This window comes from Chenopodium album, chromosome 14 (genome assembly GCF_948465745.1).
Source record: "Chenopodium album chromosome 14, dcCheAlbu1.1, whole genome shotgun sequence".
Lineage (NCBI taxonomy): Eukaryota > Viridiplantae > Streptophyta > Magnoliopsida > Caryophyllales > Amaranthaceae > Chenopodium > Chenopodium album.
This window is the reverse complement of record NC_137847.1, coordinates 13,895,669-13,916,034: the sequence shown is the minus strand read 5'-3', so window position 1 is coordinate 13,916,034 and position 20,366 is coordinate 13,895,669. Positions and strand designations below refer to the sequence as shown.

General features: G+C 33.7%; 1 protein-coding gene across 1 annotated transcript; it reads left to right on the top strand.

Moving 5' to 3' along the window:
• Window positions 1-11,850: 11,850 nt before the first annotated feature.
• LOC145578974 (uncharacterized) lies at window positions 11,851-18,703 on the top strand. Its single transcript, XM_081636269.1, has 6 exons — window positions 11,851-12,130; window positions 12,435-12,499; window positions 13,101-13,782; window positions 17,614-17,706; window positions 17,833-17,894; window positions 18,448-18,703. The coding sequence occupies exons 1-6, from the start codon at window positions 11,867-11,869 to the stop codon at window positions 18,551-18,553; spliced, it is 1,272 nt and encodes a 423-aa protein (XP_081492395.1). The 5' UTR covers window positions 11,851-11,866; the 3' UTR covers window positions 18,554-18,703.
• The last annotated feature ends 1,663 nt before the right edge of the window (window positions 18,704-20,366 follow it).

Below are 20,366 nucleotides of genomic sequence, written 5' to 3'. Positions count from 1 at the left end.
TAGTCCTTGCAATGGCTAGTTCTTAAGGATTGAAGTATCACACAAATCTAAATTCTTTGAATTGGAATTTGGAATTTTGACTACCATTGCAAGGACTTCATACTACCCAATAATTTGTTGGAATAATGGATTTTGGAAATGAATCAATACTGGCTTTAGACAATGTGAACCCATCTCTCGGTTGGTGTTGGTATTGGTGTTGGTATTGGTATTGTTATTGCTTGAGTTCGGTAACCACACAAGCCCCCATTAAGTTTGCGCCTTTGTGGCCAATGGACAAGAGTGTGCCACAACCCGCGAACACGGACAAGAGTGTGCCACAACCGCGCATGTTCGCGTAGGTAGTTGGCAACTGGCATAGCCATGTAGGTGGTTTTGAGGGGGTCAATCACAACAATAAACTTAGGCAATTTATGTAGGTTTTGGTTTGCTCAAAAACATTATTATGGAGCTATATATATATATATATATATATATATATATATATATATATATATATATATATATATATATATATATATATATATATATATATATATATATATATATATATATATATATATATATATATATATATATATAAATGCCTTGTTCTTTGTGCTAAGAAATACCTTGGTTTATGATAAAAGGACCCTCAAAATCATAATTGAGCAACATTGATAAAAGGCTACTACTCTGTAGTTTCCTGCATACATCACAAAAATTACATGCAGAAATAATTCGAGCAAATACTTGGACTTTTAAGTTATTTGCAAATAAAGAAATCTTCTTTAAACATAATAGTTATTATTAAAAAATTTGGCATTATTAGAAGTACAAATTATTAAAAAATCACAATATTTTTTTTTGAAGGGAAAAAAAAAATCACAATATTTGACTAACTTTGACATGAATAAAAAGAAATAACAGACTAATAATAATTATTTAGATTTGACGAAGTATATTTTTAGTTTTAAAAATTATCGTTTATTAAAAAAAATTAATATAAATATTACTAAACTAGAAACCGCTGACATCATATTGTCCACATGGCAAATTTATAAGAAAATTTTTCCCGCCTAAATAAAATATGTTGTCATTATATTTTATTTGGATTTAAATTTCAAATTTAATTTCTCCCCCTCTCAATTTATCTATATTCTTTAATTTTTTTTGTTTTTCTTCTATCACCAACTATTGATATCTAATGTATCTTTCCCTTATGCTTCATCGAACAAAATACTTTGATGTATATATTTATTTTTTCTATTTTCCTTTATATATTTCAAGTTTAAAATCATATTTTCTTAATTAAAATCGTATAGTACTGTAGGGAATATTTCAAGCATCCCACACTTAAGCCCCACTGTGATCATACACTTAAGCATGGTGGCGTCCAAAGGGAAGGAAGCTAGAGTAAAAGAGTCGCCAACGAGTTTTAGGAACTTGTAAACCGTCCACAGGGTGAAGGTTACACCCCTTAACGATCCAGGAGATCGTTAACTCCAATAGGTCTGGAACCATGACTGGAATTTCGGGGATGAAGGTACAAATCCAACCTAAAAGAGATTGAACCTGCCCTAATAATAGGCCTCTACTTCATTCTTCTCGTATTCATGTGCGCTTTCTGACTAACATGCAATCAATAGATTAATCCTAACCTGTTTATCTATGTTGGTTGAATATTAATGCACAAACAAAACTATTATTGGTGATCACTTGAATTATATTCATATTAGCCTAAACAAGATTATTAATTATCTTATTAAGCGTGATTACAAGTACAAATTCCCTTTAATCCTGCAAGAGAGGGCGTGATCAAGTAATAACAATAAAAATATATATCAAGCAACATAAAATAATCATCATCATCAAAGCTTAATAGTAATAGCAAGATCCTAGGCATGATACTAACAAGATTAATAACAAACCCTAGCATGTCACTAAACATTAAAAATCAAAACTTTAGCCCTAACATGATACTAACATGCTATAAGGAAAAAAATAGGAAGTATCATAAACATACATGATATCAGAAATATTAGTTAACCCTAACATGATATTAGGAAGCAATATAACATCCTAACATGATACTAGGAATCAACAAAATATTCTAAGCATGATTTCTATATCAAAAGATCAATAAAGCAATTAAATTATTTACTTGGATGCCTCGTACCTCTTTCTAATAACAAAATACACGCGTTAGTAACTTCAAGGAAAAATAATAAACAAACAATTAAATTAAATAATCGAAATAGATTTGGGACCAAACCCTCAGAAATTATAAACCTTTCACGTCTAGGGCGAAGGCAACCTCGAACTTGGCTAGGTGTGTCTAGAGCTAATGTATGTGGAATTTTGTAAAAGGGAAGGTTTAGAGAAAGAATAGAGAGAGAAAGCTTCTAGCTTTTAGAGAGAGAGAGAGACAGATGATTGTTGTGAATAATTGATGATTATTGATGAATGAATGAAAACAGAGGAGGTACGACCCCTATTTATAGGAAAAATTGCACGGAATCATATCAAGTCCCATTCGGAATAAAACTAGCATCTGTCGCCAGGCGACAGACATCAGCGCCAGGCGACAAGCTTAGCGCCAGACAACAGATGTTAGCGCAAGGCGACAGCCTTTGTCGTTTGGCGCTAATTAAAAGATAAAACGCGCTTTTGTACGGAATCCTCCTCTTAATATGATTAAGCAGCAAATTCCGCGTTAAAATCGGGTTTTGTGATAAAACACTTATTTTACTCCAAATAAAACTCTTTAAAATATAATTATCAATCATAATCCCATTAGAATTAAAAAGGAACCTTCCAAATATTCTAGAAGATTAAAATCAATCCTAACAAATTTAGGAATAATAATTAATTGGTCCTCCTCTAGATCATTGAGCCACATATAAAAATCATTTCGGGCCCAACTTAATTTAATCCATAACTTCCTTATTATTTATCGGAATTGGGCTTATAATATATCGTTGGAAAGCTCTTTTCGAGCCCAATCCAACTACACTATTATTGGACCCTTATCATAAACCAAACCAAATTGGACTGACTATTTTTCATAAATAGAGTAAGAAAATAAATATTTTTGAAAACAGAAAAAGAAACATTTTAATAAAAACATCCACATCACTAGGCCTTTCACACTTTTACCTTGTTCGATAATCAAATGACGTGAAAGGTATTCATCACTGGGTTTGGTTTTGGGGAGACACATTTGGGTGTCTACAAGTACAAATCTAACTTTTTTGTATATTCTCTAATTTTCATATTCAGTTTGTTCTTCTTCAAAATTAATTTTATAAAATTAGTATTTACAACTAATGTTTATATCTCTATAATTTTTCTGATACGAGGTAAGAATGCATAAAATATACTATGTATTAAAGAAATCCGTGCATCTCACGGGACTAATATAGTTATTTTACTAGATGAACTCCCGTGCGATGCACGGATATATTAAAAGAATTTATAATTGTGTAAATTTTAAAGACATATCAGTTATAATATGTAAAATCTTTGTATTACATATGATATTATTAACATAAATCAAACTACAAAAATTAAAATAATAAAAACAAAAGAAAATTCTCGTCTACAATTAAATTTAGCGAACTTTGTAATAAGATGGAATAATCACATATATAAAAAGGTTGATATTTGTTTTCCTTAAGATTTTTAAAAGATTCTTAAAAGAAAAGGTAATAAAAATTGAAAACTAAAAAGTTTATTGTATTGTATTAAACTACTTTGCAATCAATATTTAGATTTTATTTTTTAAAAAAAAAATATGAAAGGAAAAAAAAAGTTTAGGCGGAAAAAAATGAAAGAAAAGTTGACACGTGTACAATTTGAAAAAATGTGATGATGTCAACGGTTGTTACTTTAGTAATATTTATAGATTTTTTAAAATTATCATTTATTATTATTATTTTTTTTTATTGTGTCAATTTTTTATTTATTTATTTTTATCTTAATGTAATCGATGGAAGTATGGAACATGATTTATTTCATGTGAAAAGGGTAATGAGTGTGTGGATTATTTCCAAACAAAGGGAGTAATTTTAAAAAAAAAAAAACATTAATTAAAAATAGAAAAATTTGTTTAAAATAATCCAAACTTTACCTCATCCATCCAAAATAATTCAAACTATTTTTTAGGAAAAAATGACAGGAATAATCCCAATTTTGCTCCATTTGCCCAAAATAATCCCAACTTTTGATTATTTTTTAATAATCAGAACTTTAATACTTGTATGAATTTGCTTCTAATGGTCCAAGGCGATCAGTAACCTGTTGAATAGGTAATTTTTTTTTAAAAGTTTAATTTACACGTGTCATTACATAATTGGCCAAAAATAAGTTTAATTTTAATTTATATTATTGGTTTAATTATTTATTTAATTAACTTTAAAAATGTTTTTAAAAAATCACCAATCCAACCACCACCGCCCTCAGGCCAGCCTGACCACAACCACCGACGATCGGGGCCTAGCTGTCCCATTCCCCCTATCCCGCTGGCTCAATTCTCCCCTCCACCGCCGGTAGAGCCCACCCCTCTCCCCTTTCTGTTTGGTTTTTAGGTTCGTTGTTTTTGGTTTTCTAGGTTGTTTTGGATAGGGTACGGTTTATAGTTTTGGGGGACGACGAATAGGGGAAGGGGTCGGTTCGGAGAGGGAGGGGCGTATATCGGTGGATCGGGGAAAGGGGACGAGGGTGGCGCGTCGCGGTGGGGGAATTTGGGGAAGGAAAAGCTGCAGGTTGCTAAGGTTGTTCGTGGGAAGGGGCAAGTGTAACACCCTAGAAATTCCTTTCTCTTAAAATACCTGTTTTGCCCTGTTTAAAACTTTAAATAGGAAAATCTAAGATATTACCGCCACCGTGAAAACGGCTAAGGCAACTATCAAAGACACACAGCGGAAGACTCTCCTTAAAATTATTTAAAACGACTCAACTTAAAAAGTCAACTCATGGAAGTAAAGTCAAACCAAAGTAAAACAAAATCAAACCTACAACTTGGAACCATTGTAGGCCCTTAACAAAACCAAATCAAATCTTAAAACCTTTATGTTAGTCTCGCAACAATAATATTATAATGTAATTAAAGCAATAACACATCATAAACTTATGGAAACTAGCATGATTCGCTCTTCACTCATGCCCATCATGAATATGCTTCATCACCTGAAAAGCTTCTCTCTACTTGTTTCCATTACTCTCCATTAAAAATAGGTCATCATAAGGCCAAGGTAAAGACAAGGCCAAAAACACACAAACACACAATCAGCAAAGCTGAGTACATAAGCGTAATTAAACACACTAACATGCTTTTACCTATCAACACACAACTTACCTTGTTGCACTTGTTTTCAAGCACACAACATACAACAAAACTTCTTAACTAAGTAACTAAATAATTTATTTATGTAACACTCCAATAATTCTCTCTTTAAACCTGTAAGTTCCCTGAACAAAATCCAAGAGAATTACTGGCGTGCTACCGCCACGTGTTCAAACGTTAAGGCTATTTCAAAAATTAGCAGTGGAAAAACCAATTCAGTTATAAATAAGTTTCAAAACCAATAAACAAATCCAAATTAAATCTTACAACTTGGAACCATTAAGGCCCTTGTTCAAAACCCAAATTAGTAAAAGTATTATAAAATGAAACCGAGTTTAATGAATTCAAAAGTAAGTAGCAAAATAAGTTGTGAAAAGCAACCAACACTCCACTTAAAATCCCACCACCTAGATGCGAATGTTTCATGTGTAAGAACATGTGGTTAATCTGCTCCCCAATATTACAAGTGTAAAAATTGGATCGTCACAGGGTCATTGAAAGGCGAAGGCCATGACCAAAGAAAGACACACAAAGCACGCAATCAGCAAGGCTGAGTACATACAAGCTGCGAAATATAATAAGAAATCCCTAACATGCTACTAATAATCAATCATCACGCATCATTATATTATAGACTCAACACACGACTCAATTATCAGTTTTACTAAGACGTCACTAGTTAATAGTAATTAAATCATTTCATTTTATTCATTGGATTAAGCAATAGACAAGATTGTCCATCTCATGCTCCATTTGGAACATCAATAAAAGAAAAACCCCATGCCTCCTTTCGGAAACATCAATAAAACATCCAACGACCATGGGCGCCACTCCGTGACCGTAGCTAGTATGAGATCTCATCTAACTCCTAGTTTTTGAAAAGTATTTGAAATAAGAGACTCGTAGATCAGACGGCCTCTAGAAAAGTGCACGGCTAATACCCCGTGTACCCCAACCCCCTGATTGTCAATACTCTAGATGTGCACAAATCCAGAGTTTTATTGCTCATCCATCTTGCACTTTACGTGATTTAAAAGTTTAGAATTGGTGATGACTCATATGTAAAACAATATAATCAATCAAATATCACATCATTCCAAGCAATCCAAAGTTCTAATTCAATTCTTGATTTATTAGTGGCAAACAATATTTAGTATTAAATCCTTTAACTACCTCGGTGTATAAACACCTTAAGTGCATAGAGCACTTCCAATCCCGAACCTAGTCTTAAAAGACTTTAATAAACTCCCTCTACTCAAATCATAATTAATTCATGAAAGAGTATTAAAAATTAACCTCATGGAACCATTATCAAAATTAATTCCACTTATAAACAACCAAGAATCCATAACCTTTAATTAATTATAACATATCCAATTGATAAAACAATCACTTATACATCACCCACAACCGTAGTCATATACTTATATCTCAAACATGCCTCATACACAATATACGGAAATCACAATGTATAATCAAACAATTTAGCCCAGTCTTCTCTATACATGATACTAGGTTCTCGATACATCCTTAAATATATATCTAAAGGCAAGGTTTCGTAACTCGTACGTACCTTGAGTAAGCAAGTTGGTATGCCACTTTACTAACTAGAAATCACCTTCAATAAAGTCCTCTCCTAAACCAAACAATAAGATCTCAATCAATACCCAAACAATCAAATTTACAGCAATATAACTTGATTTAAAACTCATTAAAACTTCATTAAAAACATGTTTTTATGCTCAATTAATCAATAGAAATTCAATAGGAACAAAAGCCCCAATTTAATTGATCATAAGAACCCTAAAATCCTAATTTAAATAAATTAAAACCCTAGGTTAATAATTCATAAAATCTGAAAAATTAAAACATGTATATAATCTGAAATTATAACCTTTTACCATCAAAATATAGATTTGATACTAATTATATCAATTTCAAACAATTAAATCAAAAACCCAAAACAATACTTATATAATTATGCAAATAGAAATAGAAATAAGGGGAAAAGAAGAAGAGGAAGACAAGACCAGCCACGGTGGGAGGCCGGGTTGGTGGTTGATCACCGGCGGTCAGGGCGTCGGCGTCGGTTTCCGGCAAGCACAAGTGGTGGCAGCAAAGTGAGCAATAGCCCACGTAAAGAAGGAAGAAAAGAAAAAAAAACAAAAAAAGAAAGAAAAAGGAAAAAGAAAAGAAAAAGTAAAATAAAGGAAAAATAAATAAAAAATAAAATAAAGAGAAAAGAAAGTAAGACTAACCTTTTGTGTGGGAAAAATTTTGGGGATTAATGGGGTATTTATAGGAGAGAGAGTTGTAGGGTAAGTAGAAATATTGGGGCTCATGAAATAATGGGTCAATTAAATAAATGAAATGGACTAGACTTTGTTTGTATGGGCATAAATTATAGAAGGTAGGTTCATAAAAATTTCTTTGTAATAAAATCGTTTATCAACCCAGAATAGTTTGAAACTTGTAGAATAAATTCCGGAAAAATACAAATAAATATTATAAATAAAATAAAATTTCATTTATAAAATATTAAAAATATGGGGGATTACAATTTAGTTTTGATTACGCATCGAACGGGTTTCCCCCCTAACCTTCCCTAATAAAGGGGTACTAACACGAGAGTTAACCATGCCAGTATAAAAGAACCACTCGTAAGTGGCAGAATTCCTGCGCATAATAAAAAGGAAAATACAGCGTCCTGTACTCCCAGTAGAAGTTATGGTTAAATATAAAACCCCATAACTCCCCCTATATTTTCATACTCAAATTATATACGTTCCAAGAGTTTTGGTGCGTAATCTCTTTCACTTTACGTTATTTACATGTTATTAAACTTCGTGATGACTCTCAAACCATAATCATACAATCATAATAATTATTCAAACAATTAAACACTCCAATTTAATTCTTGAATAATTAGTGACCACATAATATTTAATGTTGAATCTTTTTTAAATCTATCTCGGTGCCAAAGACACCTTAAACGCTTAATGCGCTAAAATCCTATCCCTAGGTGTTAAAACACCTTAAGTGCACTAAGGCACCAACATACAATTTATTCCTCGTGTACATAGACACTTACATAGCTCTTTTCCCATGCTTATAGCATCAATAAAAATTATATGAACCAATATAAAATTCCCTTTTAATATTCCAAACCAAATTAAACATTTAGTTTAATTAAACATGCTTTCTATCATGCCATAAATAAAAGTGTAGTTCATAATCAACATGCCAAACTATTATTTCCAAATCAATAATCCATCCACCAATAATCATGCTTCATAATTCAATCACCAATAATAACCAATTCACAATTTCCAATCATAATCTAGCATGATACTATTTGGAATTAATTAATCACATCTAGCATGCCACTATATCATCAAAAATATACTAAGTACGCGAACGTATCTTGAATACGATCTTAATATCGCCACGACTAATAGAAATCACTTACTTCAAAGTCTCCTATAAATTAAAATAATAATACAGCATTAAAATCCACTCTACACAAATTTCCAGCAATATATACTCTTATTAAACCACTCATAATTTAATTAAAACAAGCTGAAATTTTATTTAAAACCTCATACTTTAATCCCAATTAATGGGTAATTAAAGTTCCTTAAAGAAACTTGATTTTTAGTATACTACCAAAAATTTCAGCAATATATATTAATAAAAACTTGCTGTAATTAGGCTTTAAAACACTTAAATTAAAGGTTTAAACCACCCTAAATCATAATCCTTCAATAATTAATTATTTATGAATCTAGGGTTTCAAAATTGGGGCTTTTTTTTTAATTAGAATTAAAATTTGAAAATTTAATTACACCATACATAATATCAATCATCATAATATTAACACAAAACCCTTAGTTTATAGTTAGATCTAAGGTTTAAACAAAATTTAAAAACAAAGATAATTTTTTTTTTCCGACAGCCCGCAAGGCAGCAGCCGTTGTGGTGGCGGCCGGTGGTGCGTAGTGGTGGAGCCAGCCGGCCAAAATAAAAGGGGAAGGGGGAAAAGAAAAGAAAATAAAGGAGAAGGGAGAGAAAGTTTACCTTGGGTTTTCTCCACTCTAGGCAAGGTTTAATTTGTCCAAGTGTTGAATATTTATACCCCTTTCTCTAGAAACCCTCCTTACCTAAACTTCCCTTTTTTTAACCTTTCCTAATAAAATTTTACTAAAATAAAACTTTCCTAAATTAAATTCCAACTTAATAAAATTGTTAATTAAATAAAACTTTCCTTTTATAAAATATTTCCAAACTTGTTTAAAATAAATAATTAAAATATCATAAATAATTCTTTTCAAATTATTTAAATATCTCACACACAAAATACTTATTTTAAATCAAATACGTATAAAAATACGGGGTATTACAGCAAGGGTTACGAACTTTGATATGAATTTGCTTCTAGTAATCCGAACTTAATGTCAATTCGTTTCAAATTGTACTAACGAATTATCTAACTTGTTATAACAATTTACCTAACATGTGTTTCTTTCTCTCAAAAAAAAAAAAAAAAAACAGTTACTTAACACATGTCGACATGTGATTGGTCAAATAAATAAAATAAAAAATAAATAAAAAGTTAAATTTTTTAAGGAAAAATAAAAAAACTAATATAATTCCTTAATGGAAAAATTGGTAAAAATAGTCTCAACTTTCGCCCGTTCACTCAAAATAATCCCTACTTTAGATTATTTTTAAATAATCCGAACTTTGGGGGTCATTCGCTCAAAATGATCCCAAGTGACCGGTAACCGGTTAAAAAGGTAATTTTTTATTTTTTTGGTTTTTGTGACACGTGTCACTACGTAAAAAGTTGAAAATAAAAAAAAAATAGAAACACCCAGCCTTAACCCACGACAACCCCACCACGACCCACGTCCCTCCTCCCACCGGCACAGCCCATACCCCTTTCCTCACCGACGCAGCCAGACCCCCTCCCCTATCGTCAGCACCGCCTTTCCTAACGCTTTTTCCCCCAAACCTCCTACTCTAAACCCGAAACCCTTAAAGAAAAACCCATCCCACCGCACAAACCCCCCAAATCACCGCTCCCCCGCCCTCAGAACCCTAGTGCTAGGGTTCCAAGAGTGAGGGAGCGGCGATTTAGGGGGTTTGTGCGATGGGTTGGGTGTTTTTAGGGTTTCAGATTGCGATGGAGATTAGGTGATTTAGGGGGAAGGAGGAGAGAAGTGCCGGCGACGGCGTAAGGGAGGGATGGTCTGAGAGCCGGTGCCGGCGTGAAGGAGGTTGCTGGTGGTGGTTAGGATATTCGGAATAGGGGTGCCTATTCGGTTTTCGGTTTAGATTTAGGCCAAATCCAATCCGATCCGAAATAAAATTCGGTTTTTGATTTTTAAATCTAATCCGATCCGAATTTCTTATGAATCCAATCCGAATTAATATTCGGTTATTTGGATCCGATTTGAAAATCCGAATTAAAATACATTGCCAAAATTTTAGGGATTTTAGTGATTATAAAAAGCCTAGTCTTAAATACATAGTTCTTCATGGCTAATACAAATATTAAAAACATAATTTTACATTATTTATGTTAATGTAATTATCAATAAAATTTTACATGATCAATATAATATATCCTTATTTGTAAAAGCATGGTTTCATATTTCGGTCAATTTGGTTTTTTGGATCCAAACAAGGTCAATCTTATCCGATCCGAAAACCCGAATTTTCAAAAAAAATTCAATCTGATCCGATCCGATTCAAAGTTTGGATCCAATCCGAATTAATAATTCGGTTTGGATTGGATTGGATTTCGGTTTTTATCTGAATAATGGACACCCCTACTCCGGAAGCAGATCTGGGTGTGATGGGCTGGGGTGAGGGTGGTGGTTGATGGCTGGGGTTGATTTTTTTTTTTTTTGGAAGTTTTTTTTAATTTTTTAACCAATCACGTGTTGACACGTGTCACATTTTTCTGATATAACAGGTTGGGTGACCGGTTGGGATCTTTTTGAGCTAATGACCCCCAAAATTCAGTTTAGAGAGAAATTGTTATATACTTCCGGATATACCATACACACAAGGTTATATTTTGCTCTTCTTTGATGATTAAATGAAAAACAATTATCAAATAAGAACAACTTCCACGGATTATTTAAAATTAATTCAAAGTTGAGATTATTTTGAGCGAATGGGTGAACGTTGAGATTATTTTTGCCAAATTTTCTTTAATTAATTAAAATACCACCCCATCAGCCAACCACCCTCTCTGGCACCCACCCCTTTCGGCTATTGCACGTGTTTGGTAACTTGTTATAACAAGTTAAATTATCAGTTAAGACTATTGGTAACGTGTTCGGATTATTAAAAATAAGTAAAATTAAAATTATTTTGAACGAATCAGACACAATTAGAATTATTTTGCGCAATTTTTCCATAAAAATATTGTAAATCGGAAACTAGCACCGAAGAAACACCCTAAAACCCTAACTACTAGAACCTTCGTAACCCCCTCTATCTCTCTTCTCGAGCGTAGCCTTAACCTACATGCAGGACTGTGAGAGGAACAACAAGAAGAGCAGAGGAGAAGCCGCACCTCCCTTTTCCACTCTCTTCACCTCTTTCAAACCTCGTCAAGTTATCCTCAATTCAATGTCTAACATCAAGCTCGATCATAAAAATGGCGCTAAATCCCTGATTTCACTCACTCCTGAACAGAGGAAACTTCTTCTTCAATCCATTTGTCAATTCTTAGAACTTAATGGCTTCTCCAAATCTCTTAAGAAGTTCCACAAAGAGGCTGATGTTGAGGTTTGGTTAATTTTTCAGTTTTTGTTGAATTTTTGAAGCTTAATTTGTAATGGGTTTTGTTCAATTTTTTTTTTCTTTAATTGATTTTGGGGTTTTTTGGAGCTTAATTTGTAATGGGGTTTGTTCAAAATTTGTCTTTAATTTGCAAATTTGATTGTTGGGTTTTTTTTGAGCTGAATTTGTAATGGGGTTTGTTCATATTTTTGTCTTGAATTTGCAAATTTGATTTTAGGTTTTTTAAAAGCTTAATTTGTAATGGGATTTGCTCAGTTTTTGTCCCTGATTTGTGATTTCGAATTTGCAGAAGGAGAGTTGGAAGAGCTGTTTGCTCAATTTGGAAGAGATGTGTTACCAGTTTTTAAAGTTGAGGTAGGTTGAAAGTTGCTTATTAATGTGGAATACTGCTACAGTTTTTAAGTTGTGGCTCATTTCATGTATAATGATTTATAAATTGATTAATGTTGTCCTAGATTGCTGATCCTGGAATTGTTTCGAAATGTTATTGATTGCTGTTAATATTTGGAAATTAATTGTTGGTGTTAAGGTATTTATGTTATAGTATGTTTGTTTGTGTGTTCTGTTCTTTATTTCAGGAAAGAGTTCAAGAAAATGTTTGTTATGTGTATTACAAGTCAAATTTCTTGTGTTGGCTGGTAAATTTTTGTGCCTTTTGGTGTGGCCTTGTATGGTCAACGGTCATCGTTGGATTTCCATAACCTCTTGGATAAAATATGTTGTTGGTGGTGTTTGTTGATTATTTTGGTTTTACAGTGGTAGGATTGATCATGCTTTTGTCACCTTCAAGGGTCTGTGTTAATACTGTGTTTCCTGCTCTTGTTATTGTGGTTGTTTAGGTAGTTTACTTCGGTCAAGATTCTGTGTTGTCTGGTCTTAATAACATGTTCGTTTAGTTGGTTACTTGGGTCAAGAGTCTGTGTCCTAATGCTACTTGTGTTTCCACTGTGCACAGGGATGATGCTAAAGTTAGTGATTGTGCCACCATTGAGAAAACTACTGACCAAAAGGATGGAAGTTTAAATGGTGTTGCATCTTTGGAAAAGGAAAATGGAGGTGATGAAGGCCGTGTTGATGATGTTGGTGTAAAACAAAAGAAGAAAAAGAAAAGCAAAAGTGCTAGTGATTTTTCTGCTCAAATTGCTGAGGAAACTCACCCAAAACCCTCAGAAAACCCTGAAGATGTTTCTTTGAGTGTGCCAAACGAATTTGAAAAGAAATCCAAGGACAAGAAGAAGAAGCGTAAGGAAGAATCTCTGGAGGAAAAGAAAGAGGACAAAGAAACATTAGAAAAATCTGATGTTACACAAGAAGAGAAGAAAGAGAAGTCCAAAAATAAGAAAAAGAAAGAAAATACTTTGATTCCCAATGGTTCATCTGTAGAGACTACAGAGGTTGATAAAGAGAAAAAAAGTTCAAAAAAGAGAAAGAAGTCCTCATCAGATGAAAATGAGACTGACTGTGCTGAAAAGGCAGCACTTGATTACTCTAAGCGTAGGAAGATAGAGGATCTAGATCAATCAAATGGAACCATTCTGCCAAAAACACCTAATGGATCTGCCAATGGAGTCTTGGAAGACGGTGAAAAAGAGTCCCATAAAAAGGATAAAACAAGGCAGCTCAATGGTTCAGTTGAGGTATGCATTCGCAACATAGTGCTGTCTTTGGCATTGGTCTGAATTCTTGATCTTAATTCATATATGATTAATATGTCTTAACTGTCTATTACATGTGACCCTGACTGCTTGAGCTGAGGAGACTTGACAGCTTGACATTCTTGTTATACCGTGCTATATTGTTCTTGGAAATGCTTAGAATTGCAAGCTAGCATTTTCGCGAGTTACACTACAATATAATGTGTATGTTGTGTGGAATAGCAAATAATTGACATTGCCTTTTTTTGTAAATAATATTTCTCAAAATTACCAAATTCTAGTTAGATAATAGTTTATCATGGGAATGGCGTGGTGTAATTTTAGATCATTTCCAACACCATTTCCAAAACCATTTCCAAAAAGAACCTAAAAAATCTTGACATGACAAGACAAGAGGCTTAAAGATTGCAGTATTGCCTGCTTCCTTTTCTCTTTTCTCCTATAAGGGAAAGTAGTCCCTTGAGAATATGTGAAATTATATCTTTGATCTTTTGCCTAGAATATGATCTAAATATAAAATTACGATGAGGGATAGGGCAATATTCCCTTCGTTTTTGAATACTTGCTCCATTTCTCTGTGTGCGGAGTTTTAGGAGAAATTGGAGAAAGTAATAAAATGTGGAGGTAGTGGGGGGTGGGGGAACAATAAAAAAATTGTAAAAAACAAAAGTAGCTGAGAGAATTAGAGGAGAGAAAATATGAAATTAATAAAATATGATTTATGTTGGGTCTACTAGGTGAGACTAATGAATTAAATATTGTAAAAGATTTCTAAATGGAAATGGAGCAAGTATTTTAAAACGACCGAAAAAAGAAAGTGGAGCAAGTATTTAAAAGTGGAGGGAGTATGAGGTATGATCTTAATGTTGTCAAGAATAGTGAGAGGTGCAACTGCTTAAAGTACGAAGAGATACTCACATTTGTGATTGTGCCTTGGTTGAAGATGCATTATGCACTTGACTTTATTGCAGGATTGCCTCAATGTTGTTGTATATTGATGGCTTGTTGGAAAGTTCTCCAATTCATGTCAATTAACTAGTTAGGGATTAATGTTAAATTACCTTCCTATCTTCGTGTTGCTCACCTGCGTCCTAGGTTCCTACACCTTTCTTTTTTGAGAACGTAATTTGTGTAACGTGGTTTGAGGAAAAAAGTCTTTGGAATGTGTAGCTATTTAATTGGTGGTTGTAATCTCTATTTTAAGAGAAAGTTATAGAAGTTTTGTTCAGACACGAGACACTCAATCAATTGAAGTCTTAATCACATAAGTGGGCTCTGCCACATAAACCAAAAGATATTATTCCGTATAGTCATCCACAAAAATCTTATGGCAGCTCCGGTCTTGTGTCATCCACAAAAATCTTATGGCAGCCCCGGTCTTGTGTCATCCACATAAACCAAAAGTGATTATTATGTACTATAGATTACAGAGTAACACTGGTCTTATTGCAGCCTTATAGAATTTCCCCTTCAATTGTAATGGAATGCTTCGGTCACATAACACTTTCGCGGATGCTCTCCATTTAATCCGCCCCGACTTAATTCCGTGGGCCATGTCTTGATTCTTGTCACTGTGATATTTAAAACATTCACCCATGGTTAAATCCTTAATGAAGTCTTGGGTGCAGATCGTGCAGTACATCACTAAAGACTTGAGACACCCCTACAATGAGTATTATATTGCTGCATTTTGTGCTTGCAAAGGAAATGCTTACTTAATAAGATACCAGAAGCAACTAAATGAAGTTTCCCATGTTTCCATCGTTCTAATGGTAAAGAACTTAAGAGATATATGAACTATTGCTCTCCTTTGGCGGTTCACTGATTTTTTACCAGCCAACGCACGTACTTAAACATGATTGGATGAATATACCCTCGTGGGAATTCCATGTTTTTCTTCCCTCTAATTCAGTCTAACATTCTCTCCTCTCAACAAACCACTACCGACTAAGGGCAAGGTCATCACCAGAGTTAAAATCAAATTTTTTAATTTTTGGGTTGAGGCCAAATGCCTAATTTTTTTCAAAATTATGTGGAAAAAAGCCTAGAATTTTTGAAAAGCTAGAGGATATTCGAAAATTTTATGTGTTTCTCCCTTGGAATTTTTGGCGCTTCTTTTCCAGTTTCTTTATGACTTTTGTTTTTATCATAAATTTTGATTCTTAACTCGGATTAAGGCAAATAATGTATCGTTGGAAAGCTCTAACGGTCTACTTTCCAACTAATTAAAATAAGGTCGATATCATTTCTAGATATTAATATATGGGTGAAATATTAAACTCGGTTCAAAACCAACACCGTTGCACTATTTCAACCTTATTTTAAGTTTATAAATGATGTTGAATTGATTCTTATTGGGTTGGAAAGTAGACTTCTAGAGCTTTCCAACTATATGCTATTTGTTTCAATCCGATTTTGAGATCAAAAGTTATGATAAAAACTGGAAAAGAAACGCCTAGAATTTTTTCGAAATTCTAAGGGAGAAACGCCTAGAATTTCGAATCTCCTTGCAATCCAGGCATTTTCCCCGAATAATTTCGAACAAATAAGGCGTTTGGCCTCCACCTAAAAAAAAACCACAACTTTAACTCCGGCGATACCTTGCTCGCGGTCGGTGGTGGTTTGTTAGGAGGAGAGTATGTTAGATTGAGTTAGAGGGAAGAAAAATATGGAATACACGCGAGGGTATGTTTGTTTATTCATGTTTAAGTGTGGGCGTTACCTCGTAAAATGAGGGCGTTGTTTAACAACCCCCGTGTTTTATTTTGAGGTTTTTTGCTCTTTTTGAAAACATTTTTATTTTTCTTTGTTGGGCAGTGTTTTTTATATAAGTTGCTATTGGTGGTCGGTGGTGAGGCAAAGATAATTTTGGGAGGGTGATGTCGAAGATGGATTGCAACTTGCACTTGGGGGGGGGGGGGGGGTGAAGGGAATTTTTTATTTACTCCCCTTATTCTTTTTAATTCACATAATGAGATGTCTATTAATTTTTCTTTTAGATGTCATCATTTGATCATTTCCTGGGTTGGTTTGATGGTGATGGTTCAAGTTTCACAAGGTTGTAGGCTCAAGCATCTACATACTTTTGTTTTACTGTAGGAAAATTTGTTGGTGACAACCTTTTAAAACACCATTTTTTGTGTAAGACAACCTTTTAAAATTATTTTGACAAATTGAAACCTTACTTTAAAAATTCTTGTTAGGAACAACCATGCTCTACTTTCAGATTGACCGTGTCTTTTTCGACGTTGGCTCCCATGTGCCTTGCACGTGACCCTTATTTCTCCTAATTGCACCCCTTTTCCCTCAAATTTTTTTCACTTAAAACCCACCCTTTTTGTGTGTGTGTTTGTTATTCTGTAATTAATTTTTCCTTTATTTATATGTACTGTCTGTTTGTGTGTGTTTGGTTGTTGGGGGGGGGGGGGGGTGGGTGCTGGTATTTTTTGCTGCGTTAGAATGAAAACAAGTTACTCTTTTTAAAAAAAAAAAATGAAGTTACTGAATAGTTCATGATTTTGCCATTCTAATAGGTTTGATCTATATTGGGATTAGGCTGCTTATATTTTAAATCTCTTGGACTTCATCTCAATGGGACTTATGCTGGTGGTTCCGTGGATGTTTAGTTGAACTACCTTTCACCAGGATTGTGATTTATATTTTACTCCCTCCCCTCTTGGTCTTTCTATATATATCATCAGTTCATCACTTGATCTGTGCACAGAAGAATGGATGTGCATGGTCGCTGTAATTCTACCACATCAAATGTTGTATGATTGAAACTAAAACTGATGGTTAAAGCTTATTTTGCAGCCAAGAACTTCTGCAAATGCATTCCGGAGGGTTAAAGAGGAGGAGGTGGAATTTGTAGACGAAAGGCTTCAAGATAATTCTTATTGGGCAAAGGTCTGGTGATACAGAATTGTTCTTTTAATCTTCTTTATCTCGTATTTTAATTTGGACCATTTAGAGTATGTGATTCTTACAAAGTATCTGTAGTGTGTCTAAACACCTTCCCCATGTTATTTACAGGATGGTGCAGATAGTGGCTACGGTGCTAAAGCACAGGAGGTTTTGGGGCAAGTTAGAGGAAGGTAAATCCCTACTCTGCTTTTCTATGTACATGGAAATGCTCTATTTACCTTATAGGCTCATACTATCAAGGGTTATATGCATTATTCTGGCTTCATATTTCAACTGCTATAAAAAGTATAATGAATATCATTAAGAGAGCCACTCCTCCCCTATCCTCTTTACCTCTGTTGCTTTTTAGTTATGAGAATATTGATTTGCAAATGCCCCTGTTTAACTGTTTTCCATTCAAGCTAAGTTATTGAGTATCGACTTGTTTGAGAATTTAGTCCAATACTTTTTCTATTCTTTCTATCCTGGACTCATCTTTCCTTGAGTGACAATTTTATTCGTCACGTATTTACATATTTACTCTCTTGCTGGAGTTTTGTGAATAGCTTGCAACCAAACAGTTTTAGGGCCCGTTTTCTTCACCTGAACTTTTCAGAACTCAAGACCTGATAATCACCTTATTTATACCTGATTAGACCTTGTGCATTGTTGACTTCAAGAATTTTGAACATTATAAATATGTTTTACTGTTTATATTGATTTCGTTCCCTATATTCTCGATAGGGATTTTCGCCATGAGAAAACTAAGAAAAAACGTGGAAGCTACAGAGGAGGGCACATTGATCTGCAATCTCATTCAGTTAAGTTCAATTATGATGATGAAGAATGACACTCGCCTCAATGTTGTTCTTGAATGTGGACTAACATCTGGGCAAATTTTTGGTCGAACATTTATTAATTTTCATATTTTGTATAACAATTAAGGATTGTTTGTTGATTAAAATGGCAATTGGCATGATATATATATCTGTTTCTTACATCCTATAGCTCTCTTTTATGTTTTCTTACATCTTCTTATATCTCTTCAGATGGATTTGTGCTGCCTATCCTATTCAAATCACCCATTGCAATTCAAATTGTATACAGAATTGAATGACTCAAATTGTCTAGAAGCAAGTTTGGCTTGAATCTACCTAAAAAAATTAATGCGACCAATAAAATGCTAGAAAAAGTTGTCTTATTGTTTTGTCTCCTTATTGCCTTGCTCACCACCACTGCCTCCCCTATATTATTGGCCCCCCACCAAAAACAGCCCACAGGCACTAGACACCACCACCCTTAGCCGGATAGCCACCTTCTCCTCTCTTTCTTTCTCTCTTTCTTTCTCTCTCAAACGGTGAAACAGGACCACACTGCTTTCCTTGTCTCTCCCATCCAAGTTTCACAACACTTGCGCATGATGGGTGTCGAATTTGAGCAACAATTGTGCTAATTTGAGGCACAATATTGGCATTAAAGTATTTGATTTTTGACTCAATTGGTACATAATAATGGTGGTGGTAACTGGTAAGGGTGATTTTTGAGTTTTTGATCCATTTGTAAGCATGGTAAAGTGGTGATTATGGTGGAAAATGAATGATGACAATGAGCAAGAGTGGTAGGAAAGGGGGCAAGTTTGATCCATTCCTATAATTGATGAAGTTGATTGATTTATGAATAGTTAGCATTAACCTTAATTTGGTATTGAAAAAGAATTATGGTTTGGTACCAATCTAGACTTGGAACTAATTAAATGGCAATAATAATATACTTTGCTTTTTTACTTGATTTTTACAATGTGCACCATATTCCACATCAATTACATTTTATGATCTATACTTAGAAAACTATAGCCATAAATCTTGTTAAATTCGTTTCAATGCATGTGTAAATGTGTAATATATATAAATGCGTAATTAAGATATTATTAGCAATTGATTTTTGCATTGACAAACGTAAAATACAGCAATGTAATAAGTAAAAAAAAATTGAGAATTTATTTTTGATGTTGATCTAAACCAAACTACTCGTAGTTTTTAAAAGATACAGGTTTGTAAGCCAAAAAAAAAAAAAAAAAAAAGAAAAGAGATATAGGTTAGTAAAATATTAGGTGATGTGACAATTGGTTGAACTAGGTGATGGTAGTTCTCGCTATTTTCCTCTTTTAATTTTAATTGGACAATGGGATGTTTTGATTTCCTCCCCTTTTTTCATGAGGAAGCCCCGGTTACTCAAAATGATAAACGTTTTTTATTAATCAAATGACAAAAAAGTAAATAAGTTGCCTTGTTTTCCGTAAATTGTATTTTTATAATATATTTTCTCTGACTTGCTAGCTGGCATTTATGAATCTTTGTAACAGCAAAGTTAACGTGATGTTAACTTCTAAAGCAACATCTCTTCTTCCTCCTCCATCTTCTTCCTCCTCCATCTTCTTCCTCCTTCACCTACTTACTGCTCCTCCATTTACTTTCACCATTCGTAGTTCATGAACACTAGACCACTTTCACCACCACATTATCGATGGCTTTGCCGCCGATCTAAACGAAAACCCTAATTGAAAAGGGTGAAAAGAATGGTATGGTTAACCCTTAGTGGAAAGGTTCGAGTTCTCTAGAAATTGCACCACTCTAATGGTTTGAGTTCTCAAGTAGTTGTGGCCC